Below are 16871 nucleotides of genomic sequence, written 5' to 3' on the forward strand. Positions count from 1 at the left end.
AAAGTAAGAACTAGATCACCTTCGACCAGAGTGACCATTTTTGCTGAGAGTTAGTGTAGAACCTTCATGCTCAAATAACAATCAGATAATTTACATTCTTATTTCCTTTCTAAAGGACAACCAGTTATACACTGTATCGTCATATTTTATGTACTATCGTATACATTTTAGCCACTTTGTTATACATTTTAGTTTTAACATTGGAGTTCAAATCAATTATGCTACTAATTTTATCCAGAATAGAACGTATTCGAATTTTCCGGCTTCCGAATTTAGTTCTGAAGACACTTTATTTTTAAATAATATATAAACTATTTAAATATATTTAAGATTTGAGTGGAACAGAAGAAATTGTCAATATAGGGGTAATTTCCTCCAGAGGGATCTATCCATCCATCCATCCATCCATCCATCCATCCATCCAACAATCGATCATTTACCGTGTATGTAATTAGTCCTCCAAGTCAACAGGTGGCGCTGCCGCTTCGGAGAGGGACGTAAACTGAGGAAGCAACAGCGCGCGGAAAACAAAAAAAAGAGTCGGAAGAAGACGAAGAGCGATGAAGTCTAAAAACAAACGTCAGGAAGAGGATGCAGACGTTTTGCCTTTCTCTCGTGTCACTACAGTGGCTACGGGATGGGTGCTGGATTTCCTCTTCGTGAGTCTCTGTCGCCACTTTAAGGAAGGAAACGTGGAGGCGTTTAGTGAAATTCTTTCATCCTTTGAGTGTAAGTACATGCTAATGTGGAAGTAGATGCTAATGCTAGGCTAGCTCCGTAAACAAAAACAATCACCCGGGAGACGTTTATCTTTAGCCGTTATTTACGTAACTGGAATGGGGTTTTTAACTTAAAATAAACACTGAGTAAATACACTGTATGGGTGAGATTATGCTGGACCGAATCAGTTTTCACACGAAATCTACCTAAAGTTTAATTTTGTTTAATGGCTAGATTTAACGATTTGTCCAGAAGATTGTCTGTAGCCGATTTTAAACATTGTTTCCGTACTTCTTTAAATTGTCTGAAGACAATAAACAATACTTCTCACACATTTTACAAACATGCCCAACTACCAAGGCCCAAAACAATAGACTTTAAATTTCAAAATGTCCACTGCATTTGTGACTCTCTTTTTCAATTAACTCATTTACACCTGAAAAATACAACAACGTAAACACAAAATAGTGTCAGTGTTAAATTGTAGTTTTTTGCCTGTTTTGTAGTCTGTTAGTGCAGGGCAATGTGATGCCAAGCTGTCCAGGGTGTCCTCCACCTCTCACCTAATTTATCAGAGAAATGTTTCAGTTTTCTGCATCCTTATTTTTTTTAGAATATACGGAATGAAGTGATTGATTGTGTTTCTAAGTGGATCTGCAATATCTAAAGTTGTCTTGTTGTTTTTAAACTTAACAGCCATCTCCAAAAGTGCCTCGCTCAAAGGAGACATTTTTGATAAGAAGTTCCTGATAAGTGCCATGCTGGCCCGTGTCATGCATGCCAAACAGCTGGGTAAGAAATATCTCAAAGGCACCAGATGTTAATGCAACATTACTGGACCACCCTCAAAACATTTACATGTCTTTTCGGGTGTTACAATTTCCCTTAATGTCTTCTAGATGTTCTCTTTGAGGAAGACGATAAAGTGATGCCTCTGATGTCTGCTGCCCAAGTATGGTCACAGCTCAAAGGAACTGCATCAGATGACTATGAAAATATAATGACACTCCTGATAGTCCAGGTACGTGGATGTTATGTTCCTTCAATAAAGACTTTGTATTTACGTTTGGCTTTAGTAGATAGATCCAAATACTGATGATTTTTATTCCTACCTTCTCAGTCTGTGGCGGTGTGTCTGACCAATGGTGAAAAATCGTCGGCTAAATCTGCTCTAGAGTGGTTTGAAAATGGATCTTATTTTCCAAAGGTACGTTTAGTTTTTTATCTGATGTTTTATTTAATTTGAACTGCTGATTTTTTTATCATTGCCTGTAAACAGAACCTAAGAGTGAAGCTGACGACAGTTGTGGAGAAAGCCGATGCCTACCACCCCTTACTCCAGAGCTTCAGCTTCAATCGAATGATGGAGGCAGTTCAGTCCTTCGTGGACTCGTATTTGAGGAGGGATCCCTGCGACTTTATTATTAAGGTGAGAGGCCACCAAACACAATATGACGTATGTCTTCTTTTGTGAGCATTTTATCATGCCGGGTATAGAGCACATGTGTCAAACTGTGCTCAAAGTAGGTCAAATTTCAAATCAAAGTAGATTGAATTTCATGTTTATATTTTGACCTGAATTTAAGAAAGCAGTGTCAAATTCTGTTCAACCATCACATTGACTAAACTTAAAGTTTTGCACATCTTTCAATTCTCCATTGATAATCTTACAATTTAAATTTGTATGTGCGTGTCAAGATGAATACTTTTCAGTCAGTCTGTCCAATTGTAAATTCAGTTTATTTATTTTAAAAGGACAATGTGCAGTTCCATCAAAAAGATGGCTGCACCAGATTTGGCACAATGCTACTTTCCATCTGTAGTCCTCAACAAAGATGCAGACTGTTAGTACATAATAATAATAATAATAATAATCTCTGTTTATATAGCGCCTTTCTAGACCAGGGTCACAAAGCGCTTTGACAGCCATACATCACATACATAGTTGTTTGTAAAGCACCTTGTGTCAGGCGATCGTTTGATCTGTTTGTTGTTAAATCTAGTCATCATTTAAAAGTTAAAAATCAGACATGGTGAATTAATCTACTGCTTATCATGCCCTGTTGGTCATTCAATATATTCTTCCAAAACATCCTCAAATTAAAAAATTTGGCAAAATGCTGACCTTCTAGAAAAATGTTTCACACACTGTGTCCAACCTTTGTAGGTTTTAAAATGCAGCTATTATATACTGTATATGTATATATATATATATCAGTGGCGGGCCTTCTCTGCTGGCCAAAACATAATCAGAAAATAAATTCAATTGTATCTGTCTGTGTTTGTGTGTGTGTTTCACTGCAATTTAATGAGATTTTGTTTCCTAACTTAAGACATTTATTCTGGTTGATTTCATCGGGCTGTTGTGTGTCGATCATTCATATATTCGCGACTCTCAACTTGACGTTGCTGCTGAATAAATTCTAGATGCTGTTGTTCCTCCGTGTGTTGTTGTGTTACTAAGTTTCGATGCAGAGCGTGTGTGTGTGTGTCGTGGCCATGAAAACCACACAGACTGTAGTAGGAGATATGTTTTAAAATAATACACTGATGTTGTGTTCATTTGATGATAAACGTATTATTGACCTTTAACAGTACACACTCAGATCCCTCTGGTGTATAAAGAACCTTAAAGTAGTTATTGTGAGGTGTAATTATTCAAACGTGCGCCACTGAAGACCTATGTGTGAAATGCACGGCCCGCCACTGATATATATAAGTTACACATAGTGTAGCTTGGTACAAAGATACATAAACACTAATTGATTTTATCTCGTGCTGCTCACACACACACCTTGAAAGTGCAGCACTGACCAAACTTGAGTGCTTTGCAGGAGCTCATCACAGTTAAAGGGGTCAATATCCTACATTTAGTTGCACGTTCATACAATTTCACTTGATGTCATTTTAAGCCTTCTTTATTATACCTTTCTGCATGAAAGAAAATGTCTTATTTAGCACAGCCCTTTGACTGATACAATGTCTCGCTCTCTTATAAAAGGAAACTATCTTTATATCAGACACATCATTCTTAACTCTCTTAGCACAAGATGTAAGGCGTTCGTCCCCACTTCACCCTTCAGAGGGTTCTTCATCAAACACATCGTGGAGATTTAGGTCTGATTATGGCCGACCTGTTCAGTTCTTTCATTTGAGTAATGAAAAAAACGTTTAGCTTGTGTGTTCAGTCCAGTTCGTGTCCCTCTGTTCCTTGACTGATGATGTCTTGACCAACCTTAAGTGCTCACCTGACATTATCATTCAAAGTTAACGGACGATTCTTCATCAGAATTAGCCACAAGGGCAAATGAGCCGGTGCCGAGGCTTTCAAATACCTGCCCGTAGTGAAGGTTTGAAAAATGACTAGAGAGCGAGCAGTGAAGGTCAAACGCCGACAGGTCAGCGGCGACGAGCCTCATTTCTCACACTTCTGTCTCCATAACAACGCAGTAATCTGTCCTCTTTTAAGAAGCTCTCTTTTCAAAGAGGTGATGGTCGTACGCTCACGGTGCTTCTGGATCTCTCTCCACTAGGAAGCCACAAAAATGGTGCAGCAGTCACGACCCACAGAAGCCAGTGGAGACACGAGCACACACGACTCTGAGGCGGAGGATTGGGAAAATGGCGACGCAGAGTTGCCGGGACAAACTTCCAGGACGGCAGAAACGACAACTGTGGTGAAGTAAGTTCATTTTCGGGTCACTTTTCTCCTCAAATATAAATTCAAACTAATTCCAGATTATTAGGTTTGTTTTTTTCAGACGACTCACTTAGACTCAAGATTCTTATTTTGACAATCCACATCAAACAAGGTGGTTTTTCATTTGATAGTTGACTTGAACAGACAGATTTTTAAACCTTTTTTCTGTGATTTTTGTTTTTCACATGCTATTGAACACACCGTTACTGTTCCTTTAATATTGAACGCACCACACTAGTCATGATGCAGCAAAAGCCAAAAAATTTGCTGAAAAGTAGTTCAGTTCAGTTTAGTTTATTTTAAAAGGACAATGTGCAGTTCCATTAAAAAGATGACTGCACCAGATTTAGCACAATGCTACTTTCCATATGTAGTTTACATAATACATCACATACAAATAAAGCAAAAACACAAAAATATACAAAAAACACAGTACAATCTAATAATGTCAATGATGGTCAAATACCTGTCTGGGACTATTGGTGCGAGCAGGACTGTTGGTTTAAAAGCCAGTCTTTGACAGCCTGTGAGAAACGATGAAAATCTGCTTTGTTCCTTACAGTGTCTGAGAGCCTGTTGAACTAGTAGATACTACTTTTTGTCTTGTTTTTGTTTTGTTTTTTTTACCATCATTTTATACATAAAATCCTGTCTTGTTTTTTCTCACATGATAAAGGCTTGTTATGAAAATATTTTGTCGAGAATTTGGTCGACAAAAGGGGTTCAGGAGGGAATGTTAATGAACATTCCGTGGAAATCTGCGTGGTCCTTGATTCTCTGTCTGCCATGTTTTTATGTTAACCTGAGTCAGACTAAAAGTGTCGTCGACTAACGGAGTATGTTAGTCGTGTAGAACACAAATCATCGATTTTTTTTTTTTAATGTCTCGTGGTTAAAATCACAAACTATTACAGCGTTCTAGGAAAGGGTTTTGTTGTCTGTTAAGAGGAAATCCGTTTGTGTCAAGTTGAAATACAAGTTTGTCCTGTGATAAGATGGTTCTCTTTAAAAGCTCCCAGTTTTTAATTGTGTTCGATTTCAACTCAGTATAAATAGCAGCAGACAAAGTGTCCAATGTGATCAAGTATGATGAGTATGACATCATGTATGGAAAATACCTCACTAAGAAGTATCCTAGATCTGAGAAAGATAAAAACTTGATCCACTGATTATCTTTTGGCGTCACTTATTTCTAAATCAAGTTAGTAAAAGTCTGTTCAACTGTACATTATTGTGACTGAGTTCAATGGACTGAAACGATTGGTTGAATAAAAAGTGAAATAATTCCTAGTCGTTTAGATTCATTCTTTTTCGATTATCGACTCGTATTTTTTCTCATTGAAACACAAAATGATTTAATTGTAATAAGAACGTCTGTCATTTAACTTATATTGATGCCCTTCAGTGTTTAGACTCCGATATACCGTTCAAATGTTTCTGAACTCTTCCCCCGCAGAGGCAAACGGACACTCTCGTCCAAAACGCAAGAGCTGTGGAATCCTGCCTCGGCCAAGAAGCTGCATGTCCGTCTGAGTCGAGTCCCTGCGGCCGGTACGTCCAAGAACTTCTCTCTTTTTTTTTTATAAAAGACAAGTCAGTCGTTACTGTAGCCGTCGCTGTCGCTCTGTTCCTCAGTGTTAATGCAGAAGCTCAAGTCTTCGTCCCCGGAGAAGAGAAGAAAGCCTCAGGTGTGTGGAAGGAAAGATGGAGAGAGCTTTAGTTGAATCGCACTGATCAGGAACTGTCGTTTCTCTCTACAGAAGTGGACTTGGGAGCAGGACCAGAAGTTGAAGAATGGCGTTAAACGCTTCGGTGCAGGAAAGTGGGCTCGTATTCTCACGGAGTACGAATTCAGCGGTCGGACCAGTGTCATGCTGAAGGATCGATGGCGGGTTCTGGCCAAACATCAATGAGGTGAAAGAGAAAAACCTCCTGTCAAAAGAACTGAAAACACCAAGATTTTTTTTTTCTGCTTTTGCGTCTTTTTGCTACTCCTTCCTGCAGGGGGCGCCTTAGACAAAGAATACAGTTTAAGAAGATTTCATTTAAACAAGTAAAGTCTTTAAAAGTTGTTTTTTTTAAGAAAAATTGAATGTATATAAATGCTTTTTTTGGAATACATTAAAAACTCAGACATGTCCGTCCTTTATTCATGAACAAATTAAAAAAAAAATTTTTAGTCATGCTTTATTAGTTTGCATTTGTTATTTTTGTGACGTTAAACACACGGGTTGTCAGGAGCATCTATGTAATGAAAGCTTTTGACTCTATACATGTGTTTGGATTGATTTGTTTCCACGGTGATTAGATCTGAGCTGGTCATGAAGTAACTCGTCAAAGTGACACTTGGAATGTTCGCGATGGCTCTCGGTTAAATCTTTTAACCACGATGGCTGTAGGACGTTCATCTCCGCCGCCTCAGAGATTCATCCTGGTGGTTGTAAAGTGCAGCTGGTTTGATTCTCCACACGAGTCTCTCCAGACGCTCAGATGAAGACGAAGCTGTGTTGGGCGGGACAGTCGCACCGTTGTGTTCTCTGGATCTTCCTCCAGGTGCCACTGCATCGGGGGTTTCCCACCGCCTGCCAGTGCAGCAGGTCCTCCCTGTAACACATCGGCCTCATGTTTACTCTTCGCTTCACGCCCCGTCGGGCGGAGAACAGCGCGGGCGCTTCATACCCGTCTGACCCTTGACCGTCTCCCCGGCAGCGGCCGCTGTCGTTCCTCAAGGCCGGAGGTTCGCACGCCACGCACACCTTGAAGCCCTCCGTCACGTAACGCATCCACAGAGTGTGAGGCCGGTTCTCCACCGTGCAGTGGGGGGAGCGAGACTCCAGCGTGAATTCCACACAGAACCTGTGGAGGGCGGGGGTCAAGAGGTCAAGGGGAAATATCGGGGGGCGATATGAAAGCATCTCGGGGGGGAAAGGAATGTTTAATCTGGAGCTGGTGATCCATCTTTGTTCCTGAAACTGTTGTGAAAAGTCGCTCATGATCCGTGTGCAGTTGAATTTTCAGTGTTGTGGCAAGAAATATTGTGGGGGTTTTTAAGATGTTTAACCCTTGTGTTGTATCAGACCTCCCTGGCTTCTATAAATACATATGCAGTGGTCGAGGTCGTGCACCTTGACCCAGACAACACAAGGGATACCACAAACACATTTGTTTTCGGGCCTTTGGGTCACCTTGACCCTGAGACAACACAAGGGATTCCACAAACACATTTGTTTTCGGGCCTTTGGGTCACCTTGACCCTGAGACAACACAAGGGATACCACAAACACATTTATTTTCGGGCCTTTGGGTCACCTTGACCCTGAGACAACACAAGGGATTCCACAAACACATTTGTTTTCGGGCCTTTGGGTCACCTTGACCCTGAGACAACACAAGAGAACGACACAAAAATATTTATTTTAGTGCGTCCGGGTCACCTTGACCCAGAGGTAACACAAGGGTTAATTTAAATTGGCATAATTTTAGAAATAAAATAAAAATGAATTTATGAATAAAGGAATTTATTCTACATTCATTCCTATATAAGATGAAAATAAAAATGTTAAATATGTATATATTTATATTCAAAATACATAATGAAGAAAATATTGATATATCATGATATTCCTTTTCACGTTCACATCGGGTTTTCAAATTATGTTTTATCTTTATCTTATTGTTATCATTTTCGTGGCATTATTATTATTATTATTATTTGTTCATGTTTGTGTTGCAATGTAACTTCCTGCCGCTAGATGGCAGCATTCATTACATCCTGCACAGCCAAAGGAAGAATGAAGTCCGGCAAGATCCCGTCTATGACTGAGGACGAGAGGATACAGTCGACTTCAGCATCGTTGAGAATCATGTAGTCTTTGAATTCAAGTGCTCGACAATACTACAAATATATCATTGTTCCTGCAGTATCACAATATATTGTATTGTTGCCCCAGTGTCGTAGAACGTATCTCCAGATTCTTGTCAATACACAGTCATTATTAATCAGATAAAATTGCTAAATAATTTCCCCAAAATGACTAAACGCCGTTGAAACTCATCCGAAAAATCAAATTCCAAAAACCAGATTGAAACTTTTTAGAATGAAGCAACAACTTGGAAACTTTTTCATCCATCCAGAGAAAAAACATTTGAGTCAAAACGACTAAGAAACTAATATATTTGGTGACTGTGAAACGATGCTACAGCAGACTAACATGATGTCATCACATACTCACTGGAACAAGAAACTTCCAACACAAGTCTTGTTGGTTTAAGAAGATAAGAGCGTGAATCACCGCTGACGTCAACTCGTCTACTTCCGACACTGTATTTGCTTTTGTGTGTCCACGACGTTTGACATGAATGGAGGGCGGTCTCTTGTCTGTGGTGTTGTCTGCAGGTGAGCAAACACCTGCTGATGAAAGGAGCTTTTTTCTCTTCCCGTCTGTTGACCGGAACCATATGTAGGGAAGCCTTCTGTGGAAGTGATGAACTCTTCAACTCGTACTTGGCTGAACTGTAGCGACACAGTCATGTGACCAAGACCTTTTATCAAAGGAAGCTTTAGCTGTTCTATCTCTGGCCATTATACAGTAACAATTCACAATTAATTGAATGTATTTTAGTTCTACTAGTTTTCTTTTTTAAATTGAATGACTCTTTTTCAATATTTTTTCCCCATGTAAACAACAATTCTTTAATTTTTATGCATTCTCTCGCAAACTATTTGTTTTTTACACATGAAGTCAAATTCAAGAATCATTTGAATAGTAGTTTCAGTTTTTTATCTTTAGTTAAACCCTTCCCTTACGCCTTAAATGCTTTATATATAATATTTGATCTTAAAATATTAAGTCCACTTCCTTTATATTATTTAAAATATTTTCTAATTACATCTTTTCAGAAAATGTAAAAACACGTTTTTACATTTAAAGATTATATATCTCTTCTATCTTTTGAATTAGTGTATTTTTTTTCCTCTTAGGTTTTCAGTATTTCAGTACTTTTGAATCCTTCTGTTTTGTTTAGATTATATCACTTTAAATGTGATTATTTTTCTCTGCATCCTGTTTAATTAAATAAATATTTCTTATTTTTCCCCCCCTTAATATAAGGTTCAAGGAGTTATTTCCGAAAAACCTAAATATTTTTATTTTATATATTACTAAGAAAGTATTAACCATTGCGTTATCTCAGGGTCAAGGTGACCCTAAGGCGCAACCAAATGTGTTTGAGGTATCCCTTGTATTATCTCTTGAAAAAGGTGAACCACCTCCACCACTGCATATGTATTTATGGAAGTTTGACCCAGAGACAACACAAGGGATACCTCAAACTCATTTGTTTTCGGTGCCTTAGGGTCACCTTGACCCTGAGATTAAACAAGGGATGCCTAAAACACATTTGTTTTCTGGCTTTAGGGTCACCTTTACCCTGATATTACACAAGGGATACCTCAAATACATTAGTTTTCGGGCTTTATGGTCACCTTGATCCTGGGATTACACAAGCGTTAAGAATGGGTGCCTCTCAGTTGGACCTACCCAGGATTCAGCGGTGCTCCATAATGGTCGAGCTTTGGTCTGCCTTTGCTGAACTCCATGCTGGTGATGAAGGCCGGACCTGGAGAGACACGAGCCACAAACTTGACTTTTGATTCTCTTTAAGAAAAAAAAGGATCTTTCAATACTTTCTACCTGCGTCGTGTCCACACTGCTGCCCCCGGTGGTCTCTGTAGTCGCGACACCCGGCCCGCTGCTCCAGGCCCGGACACAGCTTCCCACTGTTCCCCGGCTGCCGGGTCACGTGACGGACCCTGACCCTGTGCGACGGCCGACATGGGCTGGCGCAGCCGCTCCAGAAACTCCAGTCGCCCACATAACAGTCGTGACCTGCGGACCTCCCGTCACCATCGCAGGGAGAAACGGAACACGTGAGAGGATTTCGAAAGAAAAAAAAACGTCCTCTTCAGGATCTTGAGCTCGAGCAGAGAGTGAACCCCTCACTGCACTGATGCGGGGTGACGACCAGGATTCCTTATTTGCTGTGAGCTCCAGTCAAGTGAGCGACTGATCAAGTCCTGTGATTCTTCCCGGCTCTTGAGCTCGGTTTTTGTTAATCCCACAGATTCAGATTACTGGCGTAGGAAGTACTGCTCCCTCTACTTCTTAGGAGTCTAAAAAACGTATCTGGATCAGGCTGATCTAATCCGATCTTGCAGGGAAAAGCCGGCATGAAAGCAAAAACTGAAGGATTATCTGATCCTGGTTTGCCAAAAAATGGGATTTCCAAAATCCGATCACTTTGATCCAGATTACATTTCTTGAGCCACTGGAGACAGATCAAGTCCTCAACCCTTACTTAGTTAGTTCAACCAAAATTCAAACTTCACTCATTTTCTACTCACCCTCATGTCCATTTGGGATTATTTTCAGAGTAATCTGTTCCTTTTTTAGAGTTATAGACAACATTTTTGTTCATTTTAATGTAGCGACTGGAGCTCAGTTGTCTTTGTCTTTGTCCAAAAAGACACATTTTAAACATCCAAATACCTCCATACTTCCCGTCTGTAACGTCCATCTTGTATTGAAGCCTCGACGAGAACAATTGTTCCAGAAAATACATTTAAAAGTCTAAATTTTACGTTTGTTTTTGGCAGCCGTTTTAAGAATAGCAAGCATTATAAACAGGAAGTACTCTAGATAGATATGCAAGCGCATCCACATGTTTGTCATTTTGGTCATTTTGGTCATTTTGGTCATTCGCTACATTAAAATGAACAAACAGTTTTGTCTATAACTCTAAAAAGTTAACGGATTACTTATCAACTCTGACCTAACAAAGTGGTATCATTAGCTCAAATTCAAATATGATACTAATGTCAAGTGAAACGAGAAGATTGTTGCTAGCGGTTCGCTAACATGATATTCTGCAGCCCTCCATTTATTTACTACGTTTTAATCAAGACTCCATTTGTGTTCAACGTTGTTTAAATAAAAAATATCATCACATCAAATGTTATCAATTGTATAGCTTTGGTTGTATAGTTAAGATGCGACTGAAGAATTGACCTCAGGTGACCCCTGCTAGTTTAGTTCGAGACCCCTGTTGTATTCTTGTTTTCTTCGTTCAAAATCTTGGATCCTCGTTTCTGCTAAAACATACTCGTATAAAACGTCAATTATTTTGTTATTATTTCGACCATGTTCTACTAAAGGGGTTTAAACTAGTTCTATTGGAGTCTATTCAACGGGTCATTTGAGGTCTCTGTGGATTTTAGCATCAATTTGTAGCTTGTAAGCTTTTGCTCAGACGGAATTTTCAACATGAAGGATAAACTCAACGCTTCGTTTTGCCCAAATCTTAATGATTTATTAGTCAATAGTCTGATCTGTCGGCACAGAAATAGAAGAACGGTCAATGAGACAGTGGGTTTGTCTGCTGAGTTTTGACTTTCATTTATTATTTCCCTCGTGTATTTAGGTTAGCTTCTATGCTAACTAGTGCGATCAACAGCGCCTTCTATGGGCCAGCCGTCCTTCAACTACAGCTTTTTGTTTATTTATTTTATATAATAGCACATTTTGATTCGAAAATAATCACCAAAAGACATTTTGAATGAATTTCATACATGAATTTGTATGTTGTTCACACTGATATTTGCATTGATTCACGGTCTGTTTATAATGTTTTTGTCATCATTAGTCAGATCTAGTTGCGTTTTGAAGAACCCATCGGTGACGTCACGTTTATGTAGCTCAGCCAATCATACATAAGGTTAAGGAGAAGCGTCGTCTCTAAATATGATTTTGTTGCGCTGAAAAAGGTGACCCTGATAGTATCAACACACAACGATGCACGTTCATACTATGTTACTAGCTTGTATATCTCACTTTGTAGCGCCGTTTTTGAACTTCGACCGGTTTTGTTTAGTTTAGACATTTTATTTTTACAAGTTTTTTTTTATACATATTTTTCTTTTATTAGCTGGGTGTGTGTGATGAGTGTGTAGAAAGTATTTCTGATGCCCCTGGTTCAGTCGGTTGATAATAGTTTTCATTAAGTTTTTAATATTAATTTGGTTTATTCTGTATAGTGTATATCATAGTATAATTTAATGAGTTTTCATTTAAATCTAAAACTGCATAATAAACATTATTATTCATTATCATCTGTCAAAGTGTTGATTTTCACTTGTAGTTAATATCATCTAAGTTAAGACTATGTTCGACTGATTCTTTCAATGGCAGGAAATGTCCTGGAAAAGAGCCTCACCTGGAATATTTCTCAGCAGCGTTACTGTCGTTACTGAGTTGAATCAAATCAGTTAATGGATCACAAATTAGAGCCTCAGGAACATTCACTTCAAGAAATGGAGACGGAACCGGATCAACTTATTCTGCCGTCGTCTCTAAACCAGCAGGTTTAAGAAATAAACATAATAAGCATAAGGCTTCAAAATTTAGGTTCGAAACCACCTCGGTTGAAGACTTTCTGCTCTGAGGATGAAAAAGTTCCTCACTTAAGTTTAAATAAAAGTTCCTGGTAAACAACTTTAATCTTTCCAACCCTTGCGGTTCTAGTGTAATCATCCTCTGGACTGGTATCTTTAGTGTCAAGAGTTGCCAGATAAACCTCCTCCAGGTCACATCGTGCAACACGTTATCTAACGTTGTGTAGCTGAGGTGTGCGCACACATCACACAATAGGCTGCATTCATCCTTCACCTGGGCACTCCGTGAAGTAGTCGAAGCAGCAGTCTTTGGTCTTCACGCAGCCTTCGTCGCAGTGGCAGCTCCCGAACACTCGGTCCATCCTCCAGTCGGTGGCGCCGCAGCTGGAATCCCTGCCGCGGCAACACTTCCCCGAACAGCCTCCGACCACCAGGAGGTCCCGGGTCAGAGCCGAGAGCAGCACCAGCAGCAGGAGCGTCACCTCATGAGTTCTCATCTTGGGTCCTGATAAGCTCCTACTCCACCTCTGGCATGGTCGGAAGAGGTTGGAATACCAGCCCTGCCCAAAAAAAAAAAAAAACGATCCCTTGTGACCCCGGGAATTCCTGTGCCCGTCTCCTGTGTCCAGCCCAGCCTGGAGAAGCAGGTCTGCAGCTCAGACTCCCATGTGTGCGGTGTTGTTGTGTCTCCTCACGGAGCACCTCCCTCCAGGAGATCAGATAAAGACCAGGAGGGGTGTGTCCTTCTCCTCTGCCTCCATGTAACTGATGACACTTTCCCCAACTTGTGTCCCACAAAAGGAGGCAGGAATGTGAGTCGCCTGGCAGGAGTCCAGGGTATTGTGCAAGAGGCCCAGCTGAGCGAGGGCCACCCTTTGATTCTCACCTCCGTGTTTTCATCTTTCTAATAGGCCGTTAATAATCCCCCCCTCACCTGAGGGGAGACCTGAAGGACAAATATGCGGAAGACAAAAAGTAAGTTCCAGTTTTAAGTAGTTGTTACTGTGAGAAAGACCTGGCTTTTTTATTTGTGTGTGTTTTTTTTAAAATTATATACAACATTGTGGGCTTGTGAGCCAATTAACGACCAGGTGAATTTATGATTGAGGAGATTTATTTTTATTTATTTAGGATCACAAACTAAACAGAACATTAGCACCGATGAGTTTTTCAAATATGCTACGTGGTCAAAATGTAAAAATGAATAAATAATAATAATAAATACATATTTAAATGGTTGAAAATCAGGATGTTGTGTGAACTATATATATTTTTAATAGAAACCAGAGCTAATGTTACAAACAAGATAAGTGATATTATTGAAGTTGTTCACAGGTTCTGATGAAAAGACTAAAATGAAGGAAAAACACTTGATGTCAACCTAGTTGTGAAAGACAGAAAAAAGATTTATACGATACCAGTTGGAAAACAACACCGGTCATCAAACTGTCCACTAAAACACAGATGAACCCTTGTGTTATCTACAGGGTCAACGTGACCTGAAGGCCCGGAAACAAATGTGTTTGTGATACCCCTTGTGTTGTTTCTGGGTCAAGGTGAACGACCTCCCTGGCTTCTATAAATTCATAAGCAGTGGTGGAGGTCATTCACCTTGACCCAGAGAAAACACAAGGGATATCACAAACACATTTGTTTTCAGGAGTTCAATTAAGATGAGATGGTGTGCAGGCTGAGTTCTGATTGTGATTGTGAAGTGTAACATCGTTTCTGTGGATCTCATGATCTATTTTAAATTCTACATTTCTCAGGTTTCTAAGAATAGATCAATGGCTTTTACAACTTAATATAAAACTAGGTCAAACTGGACTAATCTGTTTTTAGAATTTCCTATCAAGATTTGCTACAGCAAGTCGGTCTTCTTCACTTCCCTTCCTCTCAAGTCACACCTGTTCTCTTCATGTCCACATTAACCACATTTATGAACCTTATTGGTTCTGTAGAAAACTGAGTTTAAAAATAAAAGCTGACAGACACCATTAACTAGTGATGTTCTGGTGAAGCTTCATGAAGCAGTGTCATTATTTTTCAGAGTCCACCAGATGGCGGTCTCTGCACTACTTTCCTTTGTCTTGAACAACTGTTCTAATGAAACATCATTTTTGAACTGATGGCGCCACCTACTGACCTCTAAACAACACGACACTGTTTCATGAAGCTTCGTCGGCCCATCACTGCCATTCATTGCCATTTTTTAAAAGACATGTTGAAGACTCTTTAGATTTGGTTCTTTTTGGGAAAATGTGTTTGTATTAACCAAAACTTCCATACATTTTAAGTTTGACAGATAGTATCAATTATCCTGTGTGTTTATTTAAAGCAATGGAACATAGACGTTATATTAATAAAATAAGTCATTTATAGTTTTTGATAGTAAAGTATCCTATTACAAATATTAACTTTTGTTTTAACTGTCATATTTATTAGATTTAAATTTCATGGAACCTCAATTGAACCCGACATTCTATAGTCAAACATAAATAAATTAGATAAATGAAGTGTTGAAGCAAATCAATAAGAATAGAAGATTTTATTTTGTCTAACTTTCTTCAGGGATGTAAAATATTAAAGAATCAAATAAAAGATTACACACACACACACACTCAGGACTTGATGATGTGACGTGTGTAGTGATCCAGGACTTACGGCTGCATCACTCTGCTGTGGCCTGGGCTGCGAGAGTCGACATCAAAGCTTGTGTGTTTTACATCTGACGGACCCCCGGCCCGGACCTCCTGCCCTCACTGTGCACTTGTCAGACACAATCAGAGCCGCCGCGCTAACAAACCTGCTCGGGAGTTTTCAGAGCGTGTGCGTGAGAGGAATGAGAGTGAAACGTTCGACAACAAGTGTGTGTTTGTCTCTGGTCCAATGTTGGATCGTCTCAGAAACCGGGTTTGTTTGTGAAGAGGCCGAACCAGCAGGTGCGAGCAGGACCCGGTCGGATGTCAGAATCGATCTTCAGGGACACGAGAATGAACCGTCGCAGAGAAAAATCCGCCACAAATTGGATTTGTTTGATTCATTTATCAAAGTGTCGAAGAATAGCTGAAGAATTAATTGACTTCCTGGAGTTCCATTATTGTAGCAGAATTAAAGAGCTCGTATTACGCACGTGGAATGAAGTAAAAATGTCCTTGAGTTTGATACAGATTTGCAAAACTCCTGAGAAGTTTAATTTGATTTTATTCGGTGTCTGAAATCATTTGTTGGAACATTTCAGTCCGATTGAAAATGATCCGGTTTCAAAAGAGAAACCATCCCTAGTAAGTAAGTAAGTAATATATTTATATTACAGAGCGCTTTTCCAGACCAGGGTCACAAAGCGCTTAAGCATTCTAAATAATACTCAATAAAATATATACTTAAAAGGTCTAGATAACGCCGAGAATAACACAGGAGTTCCAGAAAATCAAGGAAAATCCTGCACGAATAAAAATGTCTTAAGATGTTTCTTAAAGTCAGTGTCTATCTGGTAGTGATGTGCTGATGAAGCTTCATGAAACAGTGTCATGTTGTTTAGAGGTCAGTAGGTGGCGCCATCAGTTTAAAAAGGATGTGATGTTTCATTAGAACAGTTTTTCAAAACAAAGGAAAACAGCGCAGAAAGTAGCACCATCTAGTGGACTCTGAAAATAGTGACACTGCTTCATGAAGCTTCATCAGACCATCGCTACTATCTTGTCCTTAAATAGATGTTTAAAAGACCTCAACGATTAGAATATTGTAGCATTAAAAATATATATTTGTAGTGTATTTTAAACCTCTAAAATACATCCATGCTTAGACGTCGAAGTCTATAGTAATCAGGTTGTTTTTTTATAGAAGTTTAAATTTATACATCATAACGAACCTACACTAAAATGGAATTAATATTTATTTAAAAGTGGACTTCTGATCCTTACCTTGATGCACTTGGAGTATGTGATTTAAATATATTTACATTGTCTTTTTTAAATCTTTTGACTAGGTTTGAGAAACACC

General features: G+C 39.3%; 2 protein-coding genes across 2 annotated transcripts; one reads left to right on the forward strand and one right to left on the reverse strand.

Annotated features, from left to right (window-relative positions):
- The first annotated feature begins 309 nt into the window (after positions 1-309).
- On the forward strand, positions 310-6690 carry terf1 (telomeric repeat binding factor (NIMA-interacting) 1). The gene is made up of 9 exons (XM_087788967.1): positions 310-729; positions 1417-1512; positions 1620-1741; positions 1841-1927; positions 2000-2149; positions 4254-4402; positions 5877-5971; positions 6056-6108; positions 6181-6690. Exons 1-9 carry the CDS (start codon positions 561-563, stop codon positions 6331-6333), a joined length of 1074 nt encoding a protein of 357 aa, XP_087645093.1. The 5' UTR covers positions 310-560; the 3' UTR covers positions 6334-6690.
- Positions 6691-6831: 141 nt separating this feature from the next.
- Positions 6832-13594, reverse strand: sbspon (somatomedin B and thrombospondin type 1 domain containing). The gene is made up of 5 exons (XM_087788968.1): positions 13144-13594; positions 10114-10308; positions 9961-10039; positions 7100-7276; positions 6832-7024 (listed from the first exon to the last, which is right to left on the reverse strand). Exons 1-5 carry the CDS (start codon positions 13364-13366, stop codon positions 6907-6909), a joined length of 792 nt encoding a protein of 263 aa, XP_087645094.1. The 5' UTR covers positions 13367-13594; the 3' UTR covers positions 6832-6906.
- Between the last annotated feature and the right edge of the window lie 3277 nt (positions 13595-16871).

This window comes from Callionymus lyra, chromosome 4 (assembly GCF_982586985.1).
Source record: "Callionymus lyra chromosome 4, fCalLyr1.hap1.1, whole genome shotgun sequence".
Taxonomy (NCBI): domain Eukaryota; kingdom Metazoa; phylum Chordata; class Actinopteri; order Syngnathiformes; family Callionymidae; genus Callionymus; species Callionymus lyra.